A 24,108-nucleotide genomic window follows, 5' to 3' on the forward strand; every position below is an offset into this window, starting at 1 on the left:
TGTGTGTGTGTGTGTGTGTGTGGACATGTGTTATATTAGGGATTAAATCGAGGGTGTCATGTACATAAATACTCTAATACTGAGTTATAGCCTCAGCTCTGTTTTACTTTTTGAAACAGAATCTTTCTATGTCCCCCAGGCTGGCATGGAACTCACTTTGTAGCCCATGCAGACCTTGAACTTGCAATCCTCCTGCCTTAGTCTCCAAAGATTTGGGATTACAAGCCTCTACCAGCAAGCCTGGCTTTCAGCATTCTTTTTCCCCACTGTTTATATTGCATGTCATCTAAACAGTATAGAGTTGAGATGTTTTCTAAAAAAAAAAAAAAAAAAAAATCTATTCTGGAGTTCTATGTTTACACTTGGTGGTTAGCGATAAATCTGAGATCTACCATCATAGCTGCCATCTTAGTATGAGCTTTCTATTTGCTTCACTTGGTTTTCTCTTCTCCTTTCCTATCTCACCTAAAGTACTCTGCACTGTTGCCTTTCTCCTCCTCTTGAGTGCAGGAAACCACTGGTAGGAATAAGAGCGGTGGAGCTGCACAGTGTCCTGGCTACACTCAGAGGCATCAGGACTCACTGAAGTGGAGATCTGCTCCTCATTGTAGGTATGCTGAATGAAAAAGTGCAGCAGGCCATAAGCCAGGTCTTTAAGCTCCATAGACAATTCTGATGGACAGGAAGTTATCGTCCTACAGCCTTGAAGAGTAGATATGGAAAATGTGGCCATGAAAATATCTTTGGTATCAAGCCCCTTGTTTCCTTTCTTTTTTCTTGCTTTTCTCTTCATTCATTCATTCTCTCTCTCTCTCTCTCTCTCTCTCTCTCTCTCTCTCTCTCTCTCTCCCTGTGTCTGTGTGTATGGTGTATGTGTACATGTGCTCATTGGTAGGCCAGAGGAGGACATCGGATGTACTGCTAATTACTGTGCCCCATGCCCTTCTGACAGTCTCTCACCGAAGCTAGAATCAGGCAGGCAGCAGGCCCCAGGGAGCCTCCTGTCCCCACCATGTCAAAACGGGGGCTATAACCACATGCTGCTACACTGGACTTTTTTTTACATGGATGCTGGGGATTTGAACTCCGATCCTCAAGTTTGCAAAGTAAGTGTTCTTACCCACTGAACCTTCTTTCCCAACCTGCCCCCCTTTTTATTTTAACATTTCAGCGATCTCTGAAGTGGACTAGGTGCTGTCCTAGTTAAGACTTCATCCCCAGGATGTATGGCTGTCACCACTGTGCACAGCTAGAAAGCTCAGTCTTAAAGGCACAATATTAGTAATTCCCCTTCAGTGGGTCTATGATACCAATAAATGCAAATACTCTACAAACCTGCCCTCTGGGCAACTCCATTGTCAGGCCAGCACTCTGCCAGCTGGGAGGGACCCTGCCCTCAAGGGACACCACTGTCAAGTCAGGATCCCCAAGACCAGCAGTCTAAATGTCTATATCTGGCTCCCTTCTCTGCAGCCTGCCTCATATTTCCAGCACATCTTTCTGGAAGCCTGGTACATCTCTGTTCACACTACACATGTACACTCTAATTATCTTTGCCAGGCCATGTGATGTGTGCCGAATCTACTCAGTCACCATGCACAGTGGGGTTGGTTTTTATTTTATTGTAAGTTATTACTATTACAATATTAAGGCACTATGCCTTGGAATACAAAGTCATCCTACATAGCCCTGAGCCTTTGTTTGCTGCAGAAAGGCTACCTTTAAAACTAACCATGCAAGCCCTAAACCACTCTGCTGTTACAGAATGCACCTCTCCCTCTCTTGCAGTTTTGTGCTTCTAGCTATATGGGGGGAGAGAGAGTGAAAGCTGAAACTGACATATCGATTTTACCTTCCACAGTCAAATGCAGAAAAAGGAATTGGAGGATAGTGCCATAAACAAATGTTTCACCTTAAGCAAGAAGAAATGCTGTAGTGAGATAAAACCAAAATGAATCAAGGAAAAATACTTCGTTAACTGGACACATAAAAATATTTTAGCGTGACCTTCCAAAGTAATAACAATAAACCGACAGCTATAGCCTGAACTGAGTAGAGAATGTTCAGATACTACATCACATTACAGATATAATGCATATGGTATTGTACTCATGAAAGAAAATATTCTGCATAGAAAATTTGAGGCTTGTTTTTTCTACAATTTGTTAACAAGACATTTTGTTGGGAAAAGAATTCTGAAGGGTTTTTGTTTGCTTGCTTGTTTTTGTTTAGCTTGAAAGTTTTTAAAAACAAATTTTTAATTAAAACCAGAATGCCTCAGACCTTTCAGTGTGCATAGGGCCCTTGCTGCTCAGGGTATGGCCTGCTGGGTGCTCCCGGTGCTACCTGGTCTCAGACTAGATGGCAAGATGAAAGCGTGTGGCTTCTTCCCTCTACTTCCAGGAGTCCCATCAGGGCATGCAGCTCCCTTGAGTGGCTGTGGTTTCCTGGGTGGTGTGGCTCAGTGAGCAACCTGATTCGGTTCCCAATCTCCGCAGAAGCCTCCATGGACCCTCACAGCCCACGGCAGCTCTACTCTCCCTAAGAAGGGGTTCAGGGCAGCATAGGGCAGCATAGGGCAGTTTCCCTCTCTTAGAGAGAAAAGAAGTGGGAAATCAGTAAAAGACAAGTGGTGACAACACTCTGTCTTCAGCCACAGGACTCTGTGAGGAAGACTTTGAGGACATCTGAGAATTATCCTCTGGACCTAACACAGTTACCAATTCAAGAGGAAACAGCCTTCTTGGTATTTGTCTGCAGGCATCTTGCACGTTAAGAGGAATTTTAAATATGGGGCCCTTCATTTAGGCTCATTCACATCAAGTTTAGCCAGGGTTCTCTTTTCTATCAAGCTCTGGAATCACAGTACAAAAAGGGCCAGGTAACACTAACACGCAGGAGACACAGGCAGCCCACTTCTATTATCTCACTTGATCCTTACTCCAACCCTGTGAGGTAGTAGAGCAGACACCATCAGTGACACTGTGGAGAGAGTCACCTGGGCCTGCTCAAGGTGGCCCATGAGCCCTGGAAGCCTGGCTCCTCCCTTGCCACTCTGAACACACCTTTGGGAAATAAGTTGCTATTGTGGTCCAACACCTGGAGAAGGTGAATTTCCTTGGCACTTGTCAAACTATCTTGAACATGTGTAAGCTGGAAGGTGAAAGGGTCAAAACAAAATGAACTCCCAAGAAAGTCAACTGCTTCTAATGAGTGAGTGAAGGGATGATTAGAACCAACACCTGCTTGGAGAATTCTCTGACAAGCCCAATACTAATTGCAGGGAAATCCATGTGTAATGTCTAATTTTAACATTTTATCACATTCTGTTAAATAAACCTTAGGAGGGAGGAAGGGGAGGAGTCAGGCATGGTGGGCACACCTGTAATCTCAGCTATTCCTAAGGCTGAGGTAGGATGATTGGGTTGGAGGCCAGCCTGGGCAACATAGGAGACTCCCTCCAATCTCAAAAAAAAAAAAAAAAAAAAAAGGAAGGGAAAGTTGGGGGTCTCTGTGAGTCCACAGTAGTGGAGCTGGGAATGGATCAGACTTTTAACAGTCTTGCAGTGCACTGTGTTGTAGGAGTTCCAAGGCTTCAAGCTAACGGCCATGTTGACCATTGGGAATGAGATGCCTATCAGCCCCAAGGCTATTCTTCAAATATTCTGTCTCTTTGCCTTTGGTGCCCTCTTCCTCTTCTTCTTCTTCTTCTTCTTCCTCTTCATCATCACTTCTTACATCCCGAATGCTCTAGACAAAGGAAAGAATGGGCTGTGAGTGGCAGCATCCTAGGAAGAGTCTTGCATAAGTATGCACACAAGTGGGTCCAGGCCAACAGAATGGCTTCTGTTAAAGAACCCCAATACTCACACAGCCAGCCTTCACAGAGGTAGGTCACAGCACAAGTCATAAAATAGACCTCAACAAACTTAAAGAATGGAAATTTGATTATGGCAGTGGTTACACAATTAAATACCCATGTTCAAACTCACAGAACTAAATACAAATAGAAAAGAGTTAGGCCAGCAAGATGGCTCAGCAAGTAAAGGCACTTGCTGCCAAGTCCGATGACCTGAGTTCAGTCCCCAGGACCCTGCATGGTAGAAGGTGAGAACTGACTCTAAAAGTTGTCCTCTAACCTCCACGTCTGCTGTGATGCACGTGTGTGCACATGCACACATGAACACACAAATAAATGTAAGAAAAAAGAAAAATATCCTTTTTACTGATAAAATTTTAAATAACACATAAAAGTATTTGTCTTTGGAAAGCAAACATTAAACAAAAGTCCAGTTCCAGGTGTGGGATATCTTCCTTTGAATTGCTACTCAGGGGGGCCTAAGAGATCCTCAAGACAATAAGGGTTATTGATAGTGCACTTGGTTGCCCACAAGAACAGCCTACAATTTTGTCATAAGACTTGGAGAAGTCAAGTTGGTACTGATCTGGAAGCTTCCTCCCTGATGGCCAGCTTTTATAGTGCCATGGGTGCTAGATAGGTGCTGGGAAAGAAAATGTGCCAACAATTGCACCCAGCTGTGAGGCCTATCCTATGAACTACAATCATAACTCACCTGGCAAGATTGCCCATTGGTGCAATAGTGGCACGGATGTCTGAGGGAGTAATCAACAGCTGTTTTCTTGGATTTAAGGCCTACACAATAGGAGGGCATTCATAGTGGATACTTTAAACCTGGCCAAGAACCTGTGGCTAGAGAGGTCAGAGACCCTAGGGGGTAAACCGTCAGCTATCATTTTACTACATCGGTATAGTAGTCAACTGCCTTCTAAATACTTATCCCGATACCCATAGATTAGTCCAATTCTCACCCTTCATCAGAGAAGCTTCTGTTTGTAGTAGATGAAGATTAATGCAGAAAACTACAGACGATCAAAGTACAGAGAAAAAATGACTGAGGAGTACTCATCCCTAAAGGGGATGTCTATATCAAATCCCTCCCTGCAAGGCTCAGGGGACATTGAGGAAGAGGGAGTAGAAAGATTGTGAGAACAAGAGGTTGGCAACATGGCAGGCAGTTGCACTCATAAACTCTCAACAGCTGTGGCTGCCTACACATGACCTGTATAAGGTCTATCTAGTCATGTACATTCCAGCATAGACTGGGGGCTCACTCCTAGTTGGGAAGCTACAATCAGTTGACAGCTGTCAGGGGAAAGAAAGTTAGTGTTCTTCAAGGGTGGGTCCCCTAGTAGGTTGCACATCAAGCAGTGGGCAGTCCTATACCCACAGGCCTAGTGCAACACTAATTGGAGTCATACGGTTGGGGGGATAGGAGGAGGGATATAGGAGGAGTTAAAGGGAGTAGTGGGGGGGTAGGTTTGATCAAAAATGTATTCATATGTGAAGAAATAAATAAAAATAAAAAGGAAGCAAGCACAGTTGTTTTCTAGGCAAAATATTCATGTGGGCATCTTGGTTGTCAGAGTACTCTTATTGCTGATAATTAGGAGGCCTTCTATTTTCTTAAGGTAGAAATCTCCTTCAGGGACAATTCTTAACTGAGTTAGAAATTTCTCGCTCTGCTTTCATGGCTTCCTATAGTAATTTTGCCCCCGAGGAAGGGGGATGGAATCAGGCCTCTGTATGAGGAAGGGGTACATATTAAGCCTCAGTATGAAAAATGAAATACAGTACAACTTATTAAAACAAGAAAACTCTGAAAGTCCAGTGCTGGATATGACCTCAGGTCACCTGTAAGCCAGGTCGCAGTATCTCTCCTAAATTCACCTTAGAAGAACAAGAAAATACATGGATGGGGAAGGCTGTTTCTCTGTGTATTCTGTCCTTGTCTACAATACAACACCTCAGCTTTAGCTGAAAAAGAAAGCAGGTCTGGAGGATGTCACTCAGTGTACCATGGACCATGAGATAGTCCTAGTTACAAAGGTTGGGTTCATTAGGGACTTCTAGTGAGAAGCTCGGGATGCTGGTACCTTGCAACATGCACCACATGCCCCATCACGATGTACTCATGGCTGCCAACCCTAGAACTAAGCTTCACTTTACATTCAGGTACAGTAGCTCCTGCATGGTTTTAACACAGAATCTGTCCTCCATATCCCTGTCTTCATATTTATGAATTTAACCAACTGAAGGCCAGAACTTTGGAAAACAAATGAGCAAATAGCTGCACCAATAGTGAACACAGATAATTCATTTCTTGCCATTACTTCCTACAAAATGCAGCACAGCAACTATTTACACAGCAATTGCCCTGTATTAGGTATGGTGAGTCATCTCGAGGTAATTTCACTATGTAGAGCATACACATAAGTTCTGTGTAAATACTGTATCATTTTGTGTAAATGGCTTGCACATACTTGGATTTTGGTTCCTGGAACCAGCTCTTGACAAAACGGGGGACAGCTAATTATATTCTGAATTTTCCAGAAATGCGCCTGTGTATACAAGTCAGAAGACTATTTTGTTTTGTTTAGAGCTTCTTCATAGTTCCTGAAAACCATGATACTAACTGGCAAAACTACCCATGACATCTGAGTCATTCAAACATCTGCATCAGTGTGTACTTACAGAATTAAATTCATCCAATCCTACAAATATGAAAGTGCGAGCATCCATTGTCTGCATTATGCTATTTAAGATAATAATGTACACATTTTAGACACAAAGTATACAAAATTATCAAAAATGCCTTCCATCCTAGCATCCTAGTGCTTTCACAACAGTTGGGACACACACACAAACACACACACACACACACACACACACGCATACACATAAATGTTTACTTAGAAATTTAATGACAGGTAGTGAAGGGTTGTGGGTCTGGTATGATTGAGAACTATTGTTGACTCTGATGATGAGTCAAACCTATACAAGAGTCCTGGATTTCCTGGTGGTATGAGTTTGTCAGATGGACATTAAGGTTTAGTTGCATGTTTTACAAGATTGAACAGCATAAGTTGGAAATTGTGTTATTCAAATATTAATAAAATTTCATTTATCCTCAATTTTGTCTTGTGCATGCCATCTTTATTATTACAGTAGGTGTATCGACACTTAAAGGACTTACCAAAGGACAGCGAGCAGACTAAGCTGCTATTATGAACAGTAAAATTCATCATCACAACTGACAGACGTAAGAATCATTCAACTTTAAAAGAAAGGCAAGTAATGTGGAGGGGGCGGGGGGGGGGTGACTTTAACAAAGCCACACAGCTGTGAGCTGCAGACAGGATGCAAACACAGTGCTCTACAGACCCCTGCTGGAAAGAGGCGGCAGTGGAAGTACTGGGAGAGAGGGTACCCAGGAGGCCTGTGATCCAGCTCTGACTGAGGTCTTGTAAGAATACCCCCATTTCTGTCTCCTCCCTAGCTGAACACTGGCTGTCTCCTCACCTCTTCTTATCCCTTTTCTGATCTCACCCTTGGCATCAGGACCATCCTTTAGGCACAAAATTGTAAATAACAAAAATCATCCGTAATGAATGATTTTTATTAGGTGAGAAAAAGATGAGTATCTCCCTTTTATTCCAATTAAAATGGATGCTCAAGGGCTGGGGAGATGGCTCTGTGGTTAAAGCACTTGCTGCGCAAACCTGATGGCCTGGTTCAGATCCCACATAAAACCTGGGCTCAGCAGCACAAGCTTCTGCAATCCTGCACTCTATGGGAAGATGGGTGACAGGGACAGGAGAGCACCCGGGAAGTGACAGGCCAGCTAGCCCAGCCCTGACCGAAACCTGAAGTTGTCCTATGATCTCCACACACAAACCGTGGCATGCTTGAACCCACACTCACATATACAAGCACACACACACACACACACACACACACACACACATATATATATATATGTGTGTGTATCACAGAACACACACACACACACACACACACACACACACACACACACACACACGGATGTTCCAGACTTAGGAGGCAGTTTTACAACTATTAATGATTCACAACCCACCACTTGAAAAGACACTGGCTAAGATATGCTAAAAAAAAAAAAAAAAAAAAAAAAAAAAAAGAAAATGAAGCCTATTCTAATGAACGAGAATCAGAACAGCTTAAGATATAGACTACAATTCTGTGAAATCACAACTGCAAATCTTTCCCAGCAATTAAAATACTTAATAGAAATAAAAACCAAAGTCAATTTTTTTGTCCAGGGGAACCTAGGAATGTACTTACCTGGTAAAAAAGACCAGTGTTTTCTGGAATGCTACCTGTCTGCTTTGAGTGTCAACACTTGCTTTGCCCAAGGGCATGGGTCGCATTCCTGGAACCAACTACTTTGCTTTTTAACCACACTTCCCACTTGCTGCATAGCAACCCCCATTACTGGCTGCTATTCCAGAGCTATTTGACATACCCAAATACCAAGTTTTGTTTCTAGGTTTTTAAAACTTTTCTCATGCAAATTGTTGGCCCCAAACTTTCTACAAATAACTAAAGGCACAAGAAAATGTCTCATTAAGAAGGACCAAAGTCTTCTTTGAAGAATAGTTGGGGTGGACCCAGGCTTTAGCAGCCTGGATCTCTGTGGGGACTCTGCACGGTTCTGGTGCTAACCCAAGCACACTGGGCACATGTGCTTTATGTCTGCCAGCAACCAACTTCAAGGCTTTAGCAGTCCCCACTAAAGAAAGCATGCTACTGTTGTGACAACTTCAGAAAATGAGCTTTCTAGAACTAGCAAAAGCATTCTAGTACTTGGTTGAACTTTCTCAGAAAAATGGCTAGGGTCTTCTAAAATAAACTATTAATATTATTCATTCCACATTTGGAGATGGATTAACAGCAAGTTTTCAAGATCTTTTAAGCAACTTTTTCCCTAACAACTCTCTTTGGTCTCATCAAAAGCTGAGGAGAAGCATGGGAAACAAGATGCTAGCTCTACCATTTGCGGTCTGCCAGTCATCCAGAACAGTCCTGGCAAATGCTATCTACCTGGTACATCATATAGGCAGAGGAGGCTTGCATTCAGTGGACAGGTTTGAAATCAGTCACAGTCAGTCAGTCTCAGAGCATCCAATACAGTAGCAGAAACAGAAAAGCCTAAATTTGGAACCAAATGATCTCCTGATTTAAGTACTATCAAAACCAAAACTGTTTTTTGATGGGCATATTCTAGAAGCTGGGGCACAGAGACCAGTTTGTTCTGAGACCTGGAGCATCCTCAGAGCCCTGCCATGCTTCCAACCTCTGCTTCTCCTTTTCTTTAGAGACTTGTGAAACAATAATTGAATCTGTCATACTGCTTTGTCTCATATCAAAGCTCTTAGACAGAGGATACCAGTTCCTTGGTAACAAGCCCTGGCTTCCTGTATTCCTCCAGTGCCAGTCACACACTATTTAAAGTCATTTTGCTATTATTTTGTTGTGGAGATGGTGGTAATAAAGATGTAACATTGAATCCTAATCATTTTTTTTGAGACAGGGTTTCCCTGTAGCCCTGGCCTAGAACTCACTATATAGACCAGGCTGGCCTCAATCTCATAGCAATCCACCTACCTCTTCCTCCTGAGTGCTGAGATTAAAGGCACACGTCACCACACCTGGATCTAACCATTTCATGTTCAATGCAGTGGCAATAAACACATTCATGTTATAAAACCATCAACATCAACTATCTGCAGAACTCTTTTAATCTTGTGAAACTGAATTCTGTACCTTTTAAATAAATTCCCATTCCTACTTCCCCTGAGTCTCTGAAAACCACCATTTAGCTTCTGTCTCTATGAATATACTAGTCTAGGTACATAGATGGGTGAAATCATAAAATATTTATATGCTTGCTGAACTTGACACACTGTCTTCAAGTTTTATCCATGATGTAGAATATGTGAGAATTTCTCTTTTACAGCTAAATAATATTCCCTCATGTATATGCACCACATTTTGCTCAACCACAAGAGAGTGTTTAGCTTGGCTTGGCTTATGCACAACCCCCTTCTCATAGTAATGCTTTTGGTAGCCTAGTTCCTTCACCTGTAAGACTATTCACACACACACACATCCCTCTCCAAACAGTGCCACTAGCAACTTCAGAATCCCCTCGACCCCCAACCTGCATTGGGCTACCCATACCACAGTATTCCCTGACCCTGGCAATGAGCAAATTTAGACAGTGTCTATTGAAGTGTATTCCCAATATACCTGCGTATGAAGAACAGAAGGGCCAATCCAGCCTGAACTGTTTTAGGGGTACATGCCGCACTAAGGCAACACTGTGTCCTCTAGTGACCTTTTAGGGAGAACCCCGTTTACCATCTTGTGCCTTTGGGTTTTCATATGATTAAAATCAGATGGATTTTAGAAAGGGACATGTGCATTAGGGGAAATGATTACATTACCTAATATATCAATCAAAGCAGAGAACCACCCAAATTGTGCCCCCTAGTAATTAGCCCCTTTGTCTTAAGACACATAAAAAGAGACCCCGGGATATAGCCTGCAGCCCTTGAGTACTGTCCCTCACATGGTCTGCTGTCAATCTTGAGTTTATCACTCTATAACCTGTACTATTAATTTTCTCCAAATAAAATTATCTTGCTTCTTGTGCAAATCTGTGAGCCATTATTTTTAATTCTGTGGAAAAGAGGCCAGAACCTGGGAACACCTGGCCCAGACTCTGACTACTGGTGGAAATACCCGTGTTGGTTCTTTGTTTAGCTATTGCAAATACCACTGCTGAGAAAAGGAGCGTGCAAGTGTCTGCTTTCCGTTCTTTTAGATAAATTGCACTCAAATTATTTTCTGAGGCAGTTATACTTTTATAACTACCTAGTTTATATTTTTTTGCTCGTAGTCTTGCAGTGGGTGTGAGGCTGCACCCCACTAGGGTTTAGTTACAATTCCCTAATAATCAGTAATGCTGAGCATCTCCTCATACCATCACAAGTCATTTGTGTATCTTCGTTGGAGAAATGTTTTTTTAAGCCCTTTGCCTAGTTTTGGCTCATTTTTGCAGGCTGGAAATTGAACACAGGGCCTTGTACATGCAAGGCAAGTTTTCTACCATTGAGTTGCAGGCCTGGCTCTCCCGTGCCTATTTCTAATCCATTTTTTGTTGCTGCTGAGTTGTAGGACTTCTTTTACACTGTAGATACAAATCTTTTATCAAGAAAAGCATTTGCAAACATTTTTCCCAGTTGGTGGGCTGCCTTTTCTCTGTTGACAGTGTCTGTTGATGAAGTCCAATTTTCCTGTATTTTCTTCATTATTTATCATTTATGCTTTTGGTGTCATACTTAAGAAATACTTGCTAAATTCAAGGTCATAAACCTTTTCCCTATGTTTTCTTCTAAGAATTTTATTTACAATTAAGCCTTTGGATCCACTTAAATTTACTTTGTAGGATTGAGGATCAAGTTTCATTCTTTGGCTCATATCAAAATTCCCTCACATTTATTTGTTGAAAATAATGTCCTTTCCCTACTGAATGGTCTCTGCAGCCTTTTATCAGAATCATTTGCCCAGGGATGTAAGAGTGACTTCTGGGCTCTGTTTGACTTCACTGGTCTGCATACCTGCTTCAAGCTGTGCCGCCTGCTTCAGATGTGCTGTGCTTGCCTTCCTAAGTGTAAGTCTACAGTGAGTCTGGAAATTTCCCAATATGGTTTTCCAGCTTTGTTCTTTTTCAAGATTGTTTGCCTGTTCAGATACCTAAAGCCTTTTAAATCTTGCAGAGTTTGGATCTACATCACTTAAACATGATCTTAAGATTGACCTGTTTGTAGTTCCTTGTTTGTGGAACAGGCATGTCTCAAAAGATGCAACATGATAGACTGATAAGCTGTAGATGTTCACCAGGGAAATGCAACTAGAACAGCAAGCTGAAACCTCATTTGACCAAACTGGAAGCTGCTGAAAAGCACGGTGATGCCAAGATGAGGAGTACATAGGGAAGAAGGTCTTCTATACTGAGTTTGGAGCATCACGTGGCAATATCTAGTGGATTTGCCTGGCAATTCTATCTGCCCTATTCACAGCCATGCACACAGGGAATCACATGCCAGTGAGAATAATCTATAAAGAATGCAAAGGATGTGGCATAATTTTATGTATCAGATAATACCACTTGTGAAAAGTCTTTTTAAAAAGTAAACAATGTTTGTGGCCACATCCAAACATGGTCAGATAAAAGCATGGACAGAAGGCTAGCTTCAAGATAGTGGTCACCTCCACAGAGGAAGAGAGGGAGAGAGGAACAGGAAGAGATGAAGTAGATATTTGTTCAGTGAATGAATGAGTTAAGGAAGGAAGAAATGAATCTCTTCGGCAGCATTACTTTAACACCATCTCAGGACAGCTGACTCCCATGTTCATGTCCTCAGCAGGCTTCCTCAGCATATCCTCAGACATGTCCTCTGGGGTTCAAGCTCACACATTTCAGCTAGCCAGTCCTTATCAAGCCCTTCTGTCCTCCTCTGGTCTTCTGTATTTCAACAAATAGGACTACCACTCATTCAACTGCACACAGCAAATCCTTCAAAGTCTTCCTCTACCCTGCCTCTTATGGGAGGCTTGTTTCTCCAGCTTGCGGCACTCAGCTGAAAGCTTTCATACAGTCCCTGCAATCATCAGCTCTCCAGAAGTTGTCCAAGAGACTTCCAGCCTGTATCAAATCTCTGTGGCCGGGTTCCAGATTCTGAACTTGTCTGTGACCTCAGAGTGAGCTGCACAGCAGTCAAATGAGTTGAGACACAGCTGCATGTGTTTGGGTCCCCGGACACTTACTGACCTGCAGACCTTGGCAGTAGGACTTGTGATAGACCCTTCAGACAGTTCCTGCTGGACAGTGCCACTTTCCCATCTCAGAAGAGTGAGACTGCTATTGTTGGCAAGATTTCTGAATAAGGAAAATTCAAAAAAGTATCACGCAGACTCTTCTCTAGGGACAGACAAAATATTTGTTTGGCAATGCCAATCCACCAGCCCACTTTCAAAAGGAAATGGGAAATACATTGCCCCTAGTATACCTCAGCAGACTGGTCATTACAAGAGGCTGTTCTACATAAGAGAGGCCCAACTCATGAGCCATGAAAGGGGAAAAAAAAAGTGCTGAGACACTAGTCCCCTAGACTTTTGGAGGTAATTCTGACTTAGAGTCTTATGCTGCCAGAGCCTGGGGCACCTAGAGTTGCTAAGGTCATTTCCTCCTGCTTCGGTGAGAAGGTTCCATCTCAGTGTACTTAGTATGTTATACAACCATTATTTTCAGGTATTGTGGGTGGTGAAGGGTGGGAGATACTATCCTAGACTGATTACAAAGCTGAATGAAACTTTTCTCAACAAGAAGAAACCTTGGCTGATTGTCTTCTGAGGAAATCTTCCTCACAAACACCATGGCTTGCCCTAGCGACAGCAAACTGTATGGCTCAGACTTGGATTCTAAGCTCCCTGTAGACAGCAAGATGAGTACACAGTGGAGCATATGAGAATGGTTAGCACCAGTATGGTTGATTCTGAGTGCAACCCAGCATACTGTGACCTGATGTTTAAGTGGGAGTGAACAAAGAACAGTATGGTAAAGAACACCAGGAAGGAAAAACAGCACATGCACAAAAAGGAAAACTGTACAGGCCACCACCACAAATTCAGATTCACTTCCAAGGTCAACAGGAAGCCAATGAGCAGCACTATTCAAGGTGTCAGGCTTACCTGTGCTGGAGACAGAGAAGGTACCTGTCCTCGGTAAACTTCTGTTTCAAACAGGGAATTGGGGGGTGTATGTGTGTGTGTGTGTGTGTGTGTGTGTGTGTATGTGTCTTCTTGGAGCCATTCTTGACCCTTGGAGGGTATGCTGGATAGCTTTAGTGTCAACTTGACACACCTGGGTTGAGGGAGCCTCACTCAGGGAGTTGCCTCTATTGGACTGGCCTGTGGCCGTGTCTGAGGGGCATCTTCTTGAAGAATGATGTGGGAGGGCCCAGCCCACTGTGGGTGGTGCCACCCCTGGGCAGGTGGGCCTGTGTTGCATGAGAAAGCAGGCTGAGCAGGGGCCAGGGGAACAAGCCAGTAAATAGCGTTCCTCCATGGCCTGTGCTCCAGCTCCTGCCTCCAGGTTCCTGCCCTGAGTTCCTACCTTGGGCTCCCTGATGAACTGCTACCTGGGAGATGTAAGCTGAATGAACCCTGTCCTTCCCAAGTTGGTGTTGGTCAGAGTATTTTGTCACAGCAATGAAGAACAAACTAAGACAGAGGGCTTAACCTTGGGGCTTGAGTCTTAGAAACTCAAGAGCCATCAAAGCCACCCAAGCCAGTGGCTTCTAAGTTTGTTGTCTCATGCTCAAGAATAAGGAAAGGCGGACAAGGAGTACAGAGAGTGCATATGGACTTACTAATGAAAAGTAAGAGAAAACTCCTGAGAGTGGGGCGGGCTCCAGGGAGAGTACTCTCTGCTGCCCTGCCTAGTGGTTTGTTACATGTTGTACTGTGGGTGGGGGTGAGGGTGGAATTAGATGGCGACTGAAGTATCTCTACTGGGGTTGGTCAGCTTCGTGGGCATGCTGCAGTACAAGCCAGCAAGGAGTCCGTATGTCTTATGCATGCTCCCTTGACCCAACCAGAGACTTTCATTCATTCAAGGGAGGAGTACTGTGTGCTGACTGACTGGCTCATGACCCATCATGGGCCCAGCCCTTACTGCCTAAGGGAAGATAGCCCCTGTATCACTAGTGTTCTTTGTTGCGTTGTGGAAATTGTTGGAGGGTAGTGGTAAAAGCACTCTAAAGGATGGGATCGTAATCTGCAGAGAATTGCTACTGGCTCACACTTGAGACGTAGGAGGGTGATATGTAAGAAAATCAATCTTCAGAGGCCTCTGGGGAACCTTAAAGACATCTAATCTGGTTTCTTTTTGAAGCTTCTGTGCCTTTTACAGTAATCTGAACCAAAGATGTGACACGCTCACCTGTATACCTCCAAGAATCCCTCACTCGTTTTGTCCCCCTCAACTTTTCTTCGCTCTTTGAAATTCTATGCTGAAATCTGCCTCCTTGCGGTTTGTACTCATTACTGCAAACTCCACTCCTTTGGATTAGCCCAAAACAACAACAACAACAAACCAAAACCATAACAAAACCACCCTGCATACTTCTTCCAAAAATCTGTTAAGTTTTAAGCAGTTAAGATAGTTAAATTCTCTTCAAGTTAAATATCTCCACTTGTTATGGTATGGGTATGGTTTACTCCACAAAGGCTCAAGTGCTGGAGTACCTCTCTTGGTGTATTGCTGTTGAGAGGTAGGTTCTAATGGAAGAATGTAGTTGTCATGGAGCCCCATGGAGTTCCATGATACTAGGGTGTCATAAAACGAATAAGATGATGGGCCCCTACTGACATTCTGGCCTCCTGTTCCACCAGGTATTCTTTTCTGCAAGCAGTCCCCAAATTATGATCCCATCCATCCATCCTAAAGCCCTCACTAGAGGCTGAACAGATGGGTCTGCCTGATCTTTGACTTTCAATCTCCAAAGTGTAAGCCAAATAAACTTATGTTCGTATAAAGAACCCAATCTTGGGTATTTGTTATAGCAATGGAAAATATTCATATACCATTTCCTTCAGTTGCTTCTCACAGGACACAGTAACTATCCCTGCATTGCACAATGCATGCAGCATGACCACATCACTCAGTTAACCTAAAGACTTCCAATCTTCATCTCTACGTGCCCTCTCTCCCCACAAAAGTAGTTCAATAAATTTATAGTCACATCTAATATCCATTCTTGTGGTTTAATTTGTGACTGTACTTTTAGTAATTTTTTTTTTTTGGTCTTTTTGAGACAGGGTCTCCCTATAGCCCCAGCTGTCCTGGAACTCACTATGTAGACCAGGCTGGCCTTGAACTCACAGAGATCCACCTGCCACCATGCCTGGCTACTTTTAGTATATTTTAAGATTCCAGAATGTCTATGATTTTATCAATTATATATTTGTCTATTAGGTAAGGCATGGTTCTGGGCTTGGTCTGTAGTCCTCAAAAATGTCTATAAGAAAACCAAACCAAACAAACCTTGACAATGAAAACAAACCCAAAACCACATTCTAATGCAGCAGGATGAGTGCCCTCTGCCCAAGCACTTCCACGTTTCTCAGGGACTGACATCGGCAGCCATGGCTTCAATGAAGCCATCGCTGTGCCTTTGAAGGGCTGTAACTGAGCTCTGCGCTTGGGAATCTGTGGCTTTGCAGTAATGTCAGAGCCCAGGAGGCTGCGAATGACTCATAACACCCCACTGCTTTGTGAATGACTCCACGTCTAAATCCACACTTGGCAATGGAACAAAGAAAAATATAATAAGCATTTTGTGCTATTTTAAAAGCAAACTTTTAGCTTTCACTGTATGAATGTAAAGAAGCACATTCAGTCAGAGTTCAGCTTTCTGAGCTACTGCAAAATACCTTCCTTTTTCTTATGTTAATCCTCACTGTCCAAGTTGACCAGGTCACAGGAGAAAGAAGAAGTTGGTTTTTGCTTTTATTTCCACCTTCCCCTCTCAATGTCATTGCACTAAACTTAAATTGGGTTCTTTCAAACCTGGGTACATGTGGACATTTTCCTTTGGGTAATGTGGAATTTTCTAGACCAGTGCTTCTCAAACTCTAATGTATACACAAATCATCCATAGTTGTGGACATTCTATAGATGCTCAGTCAGGAGGTCACTAGTGGGAGCCGAGATGTTGCATTTTTAACAGTTTGGGGGTACTAACAAGACTGCTGATTATAGAACGAACTTTGGCTTGCAAGGCTATTTGCTAGGCCACAAACCCTCTCTAGATTGCTCTTCTTGATAGAGAGAAACCACTGAAGCCTAGAGTCACCTGGGGCCCCTTCAGGTTTCAAATTTTTGTGATTTCAAATTTTCTTGATTTCTTTAGTCTCCATATTTCATGCAATATAAAATTATATACACGTTTCATGGTATATAAATAAGTGATTCTTCTATAAAAATAATTAGTAAGGCCGGGCATGATGGTGCACACCTTTAATCCCAGTACTTGAAAGGCAGGGGCAGGTAGATCTCTGTGAGTTTGAGGCCAGCCTGGTCTACATAGATCACAGAGTTTGAAGCTAACTTGGGGTACATAGGGAGTTTGAGGCTGGCTTGGACTGAATGGTGAAATCCTGTTTCCAAAAAAAAACAACAACAAAAAAAACCAATAATCAAATTGTAACTCATTTTATATAATGAACCATGTTTTAATTCTCTGGGAACCATGCTACTTTAAAATCCTGGTTTTCTATGGGCTTATTTAACAGCCCCCATTTTTATTTACAGGGCTTTTTGATGTTGTTAGCAGAAAACGCCCATGAAACATGAAGTCTACTATGCTTGTCAAAAATACAGGATAGGCATGCTGGTTGGCATTATGTCAGCTAATTTCATAATGGTCTGGAAGGACAGATTGCTCTGCTTTCTGGAAGGAGACCCAGTAACTGGAGAGACATCCACGGTGATGGAGGAGACACCAGGGCTTATTTTCTCTACTTAACATAGTGGATCTCATTCAGGCTATAAGTTGAGTCACTTCAGTTGGGGGAGATTGTTAGAACTTCCCATGGCTGGATCCTACCTCATATATTGGTCTGATTTGGGACCTAGCTGTGAGCATTTTTTTTCAGGGGTGGGGGCAAAGTCCAACAGAAAATTCTAGTCCATTACATCCAGTATGTAATGAGGTGATCTGAAGTAAAATTCTAGGAGCTCCCCAGGGTGTGAATAGTATGTCTTATTCTATACCATTCTTAAGTATGAATATGAATATAACATAATGTATCAGGGGCTAGGAATATAGCTCAGTGAAAGAACGTTAGCCTATCAGGAGATGACAGATACAGATACAGATGACAGATAAATCAGGAAAAATAATAATGACTTGTTCATAAGCCTGCTTGAATTCCTTTAAAGGTCCTCACAAATACTTATATCTCTGTCACCAAATGTTGTGCTTATTTTTTAACAAAAAGCTCAAATGATGATTTATCAAGCAAAAGAGTTTAACCAGAAGGAAGCTGGTTAATTCCAACAGGTAAAGAAAAATTGATGCCAATACCACATAACTCACAAATAGGAAATGTGGCTAACAGTTTGTCTGAGAAAACACACAAGGTTTCAATCTATTTCAGGCTCAATATAAACTAACAGCATCAATATGACTCTCGGCAGCTACATACACAAGTAGGCTGCATCAGCGGAGCAGTAGTCAGAGAGCCAGCTAACAGAACTGCCTGATTTTGTATTCATCGGGTCAGATCTCAAAAACCGAGTACAGTTCCAAGCACAGCATTTACAGGACCTGTATAAAATGGATCAGGAGGGTTGTTAGGCAAGGGGAAGACACCACAGCATACCCTAGGAGGCATGGGAAAAGCAAAGCATTCAGCTTGCAGAAACAGAGTTGAGATTGGTTCAAGGCACATGCTAGTTTCTGAGGGTCTACCACATGGTTCTGTGCTGCTCGGTGGAGCCCTCCATACCTATGACATTGTCAACATTGCTTGCTAGGCATGGGTAAGGTATTAGTCATGAGAAATAGTTCAAGCATACAAGATGGTTTACTTGATGACTTCTGGAATTGAAGAACCACGGTGATAGCCTGATTGCAACTATTGCCCTCACTCTCCCAGAACAACTACAGAATCACCATGGACACAGGCCTTCAGATTTCTTTGGAATCAGAGAACACAGTGAAATGATCTATGAAAAGAAGAAAAAACATATTAGCAATTTCAGTCCTGCTTCCACAGCCCTCGGTATGGGAGGGGACTTGGGAAGCACATAGGACGGACCCCAGAATGAGAAAGGAAAGCTGTGACTGCCACAGGCTGGGGCCGAGGTTCACAGCCTTGCTACATAGAAGGGGTCTGTGGTGCTTTGAATATGAATGTCCCCCATAGGCTCCAAGTATTTGGACTTTTCATGCCCAGATGTTGGTGGTTTTAAGAGGTGTGGCCATGCTAGAGGAAGCACATCACTGGAAGCAGGCTTTGAAAGTTCTTAAACCTTGCCAGATTTCCAGTTGCTCTCTGTTTCCTGTGCCTGCTTGAAGATGTGAGTGCTCAGCTGTCTGTCTGCTCAGGCCACCTCTGCCACCATGCCTCCCCTGCCATTATAGACTCCCTCTGGAATCAGGAGCGCAAATAAACTCTCCCTTCTATAAGTGGCCCTGATATGGTATCTTATCATAGCAACAGAAAAGTAACTCACATAGGCCTAAACTGTAAGACAAGATGTGGCCACCACAGAGGCACAGAGCTCGGGGGAGAGTCAGGTACATATAAGTCATTGTCAAAATTAATTCTCCTTCTTAATTTTTTTATTTTTTTTATTTTTTGCATGTGTATGTAGGTGTGGTATACACATATGTATTTATCTATAGGCACATGTGTATGTGCTGGGTGTAGCTATACATGTGTGTACATGTATGTGGAGGGCAAAAGTCGATGTCAGATGTCTTCCTCAGTTGCTCTCAATTTTACTTATTGAGGCAGAGTCTCCAAATTGAACCCAGAGCTTGCCAGCTGGCTTGTCTAGCTAGCCAGCCCTGGTGATTCTGCCTCCCAAGCGTTGAGATTACAGGCAGCTGCCATGCCTGCCTGGCTTATTGTGGGTTTTGGAGATCCAAAATCCAGACCTAACACTTGCATGGAAAGTGCTTTATCTACCAAGCCATCTCGTCCATCTATCTCCTCCTTTACTATTTTTACACACGAGTACAGTAAAACGTCTGTGTGGCTCACATTTTATTTTTATTGGATGACACTAACCTAGAGGGAAAAATCAAAAATGAAGACATCACCTAACCATTATACTTGATTGAAAGCAGAAACAGGTGGCCCCAGGAAGTACATATAGCATCATTTAGAAAATACAACACTGTGACTGCTTCTGGCCATGACAGGAAAATAGCAACAGATTACCCTACTACAGCTTAAACTAGAAAAACTAGATAAAGGATATAGAAAAGTGGCTTTTAGATGCTGTGCAGAAAGCGGCCCAGGTCTTGGTCTTGGATAAAAGGGAAATGAAGACAGCTTTCTGTCTTCCTAGGTACAGTTTCTAAGGTGAAGCGCAGCAAAGCACCCAAAGCCCACAGGGCCACTGAGTTCAGGAAACTGATACTGGGGTTCACTAAAGTCCAGGAAGTTGTTTTGCAAGGCAGCATACTGGAGAGAGGAGAGATGGGAGCATGGGGGATGGGGAGAGCATGCTGCCCACTGCAGTGAGTTCCCCTTTGGTCTGACTGAGTCCTGTCAGTACAGGAAGGAAACTACCTAAGGGCAGGCAGGGGCCTGGTAGATAGGAGTAGGCAAAACAACCCTGGAGCTGTAGAGGGCTGGTAATTTGGTGTCTTTTTACTTATCAGAGTAAGAAAACCTGGCATGAGAATACTCAGGAGAGTACTAAGAAGGACTCTACTTAACACCATGGAATAAGAGCTATACTGGGTTCACTTCAACAACACTTAAGGAAGTATTGAAAAGATCACTATTGTTAGCAACCTAACTACATTCAAAAACAAAATCCAACCCCATTTAAACGAATACGCCAAAACCCAGTATCTGACAATGTGAAATTAAAAATGGTTAGTCTTGAACAAAAAAATTACAAGGGCTGGGTGTGGTGGCACATGCCTTTAATCCCAGTACTTGGGAGGCAGAGGCAGGCGGATCTCTGTGAGTTCAAGGCCAGCCTGGTCTACATAGTGAGTTCCAAGACAGCTGGGGCTACAGGGAGACCCTGTCTCAAAAAGACCAAAAGAAAAAAAAAAAAATTACAAAGTTTTCAAAGTTGGAAAATATGGTACATACCAAAGAGAGAATTCGGTTACCAGAAACAGAGACATCAAAGATGATGAATTTTTCAGGTAAAGATATTAAAAAAGCTATTGTAGATATGCCCCATATAATCAAGGGGATAAAGAAAAACCAAACCAAGGAGAGATACACAGAGGATTTCTTTAAAAACCAAAATGTAATATATTTTATAGGAATCAAAATTAAAATACCCCAAATAAAAGATAATATTACATAAGATAAACCACAGATTAGACAGTACAAGAGAAAAGAACAAAAGTCTTGAAAATATAGCAATAGCAATGCAAATCACAGCAGAGAGAGGGGAAAACCTGAAGAATGAATAGCAGTGACCTGTGGGCCAATATAAGATGTAAATGAGGCTACAGGAGGCAGAAGAGAAGGGGAGGAGCTGAAAGCAGAGACAAGTGAAGAGACTTCTGGGATGCAGCTCACTGGTAGAGCATCTGCCAAGCACACCCAAGGCCCTGGGTTTGATGCTTAGTTTTTGAAAATTTTATTGAAATCTGAAGGTGATAAAATTTGTGAATCCAAAGACTCAACTTAGCAAACTCCAAACAACCAGAGGAAAATGATATATAATTTAAAATAATGACAGTAAGAAGTTAGCAGATTTCTTATAGACAATAGATAAACCAGAAGACAATGGAGAAGCCTCTTTGAAGAAAGAGAGGGTGGGAAAGAGGCAGGGATGGAGGGAGGGAGGGAAGGAGGGAGGGAGAGAGAGAAGCAGGGAGAGCGCAGGAAGGGGAGGAGGAAAGAAGGAAGGGAAAGACCTTAATATCCTAAATTCAGCAAAGAAAATATTTTTAAATAAAGGAAAAAATAAGTACTTTCATATCATCAAAAGCTGTCAGAATTAATCATGGGAAGTGCTGTAACTTTAAAAAAAAAATGCTTATCCTCATGGAGGGAAAAGAACAGAAGTAAATATGATACCAGATAATCACCTGCATATACCCAAAGGAATGCAAACGGGTGCAGAAGTGGATGCAATGAAAGACAATGTTTTCTTTTTTAAAATCACTTTACAGACTGGTGTGGTGGCGCACACCTTTAATCCAACACTTGGAAGGCAGAGGCAGGCAGATCTTTGTGAGATCAATTCCAGCCTGGCCCTCATAGCTATTTCCAGGCTAGCTGGGATTCCTAGGGTACCTCCTTACATAGAGAAATAAAATTTCTTGGGACTAGTGGGATGCTCATGGCTGTGTCTCATCCTGCACTACAGCAAGCTGCCTTGTTATGCCCCTCCACAGAAGGCAGCTCATATCCAGTGACATTGGGATGATTGGTTTGCCTCTAAGAGGACCCCTCTGAAGGATTACTGAGCTCTAGAGCTCTCTGTCCGGTTGGCTGCACCTTTGCTGTGGTTGCATCACAGTTCAGTTTTTCCCTCTACCCAACCCAGTTGTCCTCACAAGTATGGAAGTACAGAGTACTCTCAAATGCTCATGTGTGTATACACTTGCCTTCTCAACTGACTTAAGGAAGAAAAACAAAGGCTCCAGGAAGCTTCAGAGTAGGCCACATTTGGTCCAGGTCTCCTGTACAGTCACCTGGAGCTTTACCTCCACTCCCTCAACTCTCTCTTCCTCCAAACAGACAGGGTCCTGGGGTTCTACAAAGCCTGGACTTCCTTCACACCCTTCACCCCATCTCATACCCAAGTAAGTGCCAAGGTATACATTTATTTTTTCGAGGTGGATTAGAGGCCACCATACAAATCACCTAGGCAGTGACCTGATGTAGAGTCAGTTCTGACAATAATCTCTATTTCTACTGAAGCTGGGCCCCAGGGCAGGATTCTGGGATGGGCCAGTAGTTCTGCCCAGCTAAATGATAGAGGACAACCAATTCCATGCCCCTGAACAATGTGACCATGTTTCCATGTTTACATTAGAACAGAAGCATACCCATAGTTGGAGGAATAACAAGTCCAGGGCCCATTAAAAACAATAGATCTTGGGTCTGGCCTCCAGTGCATGGGCTGTGAAGTCATGGGAGGAGTTGTGTCTAGTGCTGCTCTCCTTGGGGTTCCTGAGCCATTACACATGGTGAGAGGACACTGCTGGAAGAGCATAGCCCCTGTGAGAGCCCAGAGTGCCACAGATGGCATAGCTGCTGTTCCCAAAACAGGATCAAGCCATCTGCCTCGTAAATCATCTGGGCATTAAAGCCCACGTGATAAACCAGAATGGAAAAGGTATTAAAACTAACTTCTTTTACTTTGTCTATGTTCTCAGGAATAAAGCTTCTTTTGTATTAAGTGGACCTCTCTCTCTCTCTCTCTCTCTCTCTCTCTCTCTCTGGCTTGCTTAGTACGGGTGGGAAGGAAGGTAGATGTAAGACGTGGCCCCAGAAAATAGTGGGAGATTAGCAAGGACAGTGTTGACCAGCATGGAGTCTCCTCATACCTGTTTTTATCAATCTCTTTGGCCCAAGAGCCCCTTTATAAAATGTTCACATCCTGGTGTAGATATGCAGATTTATTATTAAGCCATGAATTGTGCCTGGCTCGTTGTCTAAAGCTCAGATTCCACAGAAGACATCTGTGTACATGTTGCGCACTCTCTGTCTCTGTCTCTGTCTCTCTGTCTCTGTCTCTCTCTCTCTCGTGTGTGTGTGTGTGTGTGTGTGTGTGTGTGTGTGTGTGTGTGCATACTCTAAGAAAATGGAAGCAATCTGCTCCTTTCAGGATTATATGAAAATTCATTGCATTTCTGTGAAATGGTTTTGAAAATCAAGGGTATAAGCAATGTCAGAGGTTCTCTAATCATTTTTTCCTGAATCTTCCCACCCTTGCTGCTCCTTCTAACTGAATCAAGATGTGATCAATAGTCCAGAGGTCATCAGAGTCACTATTTGGGAGAAAGAAGCAAAAGGCTAGATGTGAACCACACAGACATGGGTGACATGCTTGCATTAGATAGCTTTCTTCTCGGCAGTGGCTCACTTGACTTCCTATTGGTCAAATGACTTGACTAGTCTATTACTGCTAATGAAGTAGACTTTTGAAAATCATTGACAGAAATCATTATAACAGGAAGTTTAAGAGTGTGCAAAGGGCACTAATATATGATAAAGCAAGTACTGCATATCATTCATGTAATTCACTAATCCACAGGCAATCTCAGGATGGAGGCTTGTGGATTTTACAGACACCTAGCAGCTGAGTCTCCTGGAGGTACCTGTACGCAACCAGCTCTGGCATTCAGCTGCTTTCCACAGCTACTTCCAAAGAAAGAGCCTGGATTGAACAAAGTCAAAATGACATGTTGTTTTACTTT

The 24,108-nt window shown here is 42.9% G+C and overlaps 1 protein-coding gene across 1 annotated transcript in view; it reads right to left on the reverse strand.

Moving 5' to 3' along the window:
- Positions 1-3,600: 3,600 nt before the first annotated feature.
- Cers3 (ceramide synthase 3) overlaps positions 3,601-24,108 on the reverse strand; it is a 123,697-nt gene continuing 103,189 nt past the window's right edge. Inside the window, exon 11 of the mRNA XM_008849529.2 lies at positions 3,601-3,750. Within this exon, the coding sequence (XP_008847751.1) occupies positions 3,601-3,750 (150 nt within the window). The remainder of the gene's footprint in view (positions 3,751-24,108) is intronic.

The sequence above is a fragment of the Nannospalax galili genome, unplaced genomic scaffold (assembly GCF_000622305.1).
Source record: "Nannospalax galili isolate Female #2095 unplaced genomic scaffold, S.galili_v1.0 scaffold124, whole genome shotgun sequence".
NCBI classification, from domain to species: Eukaryota; Metazoa; Chordata; class Mammalia; order Rodentia; family Spalacidae; genus Nannospalax; species Nannospalax galili.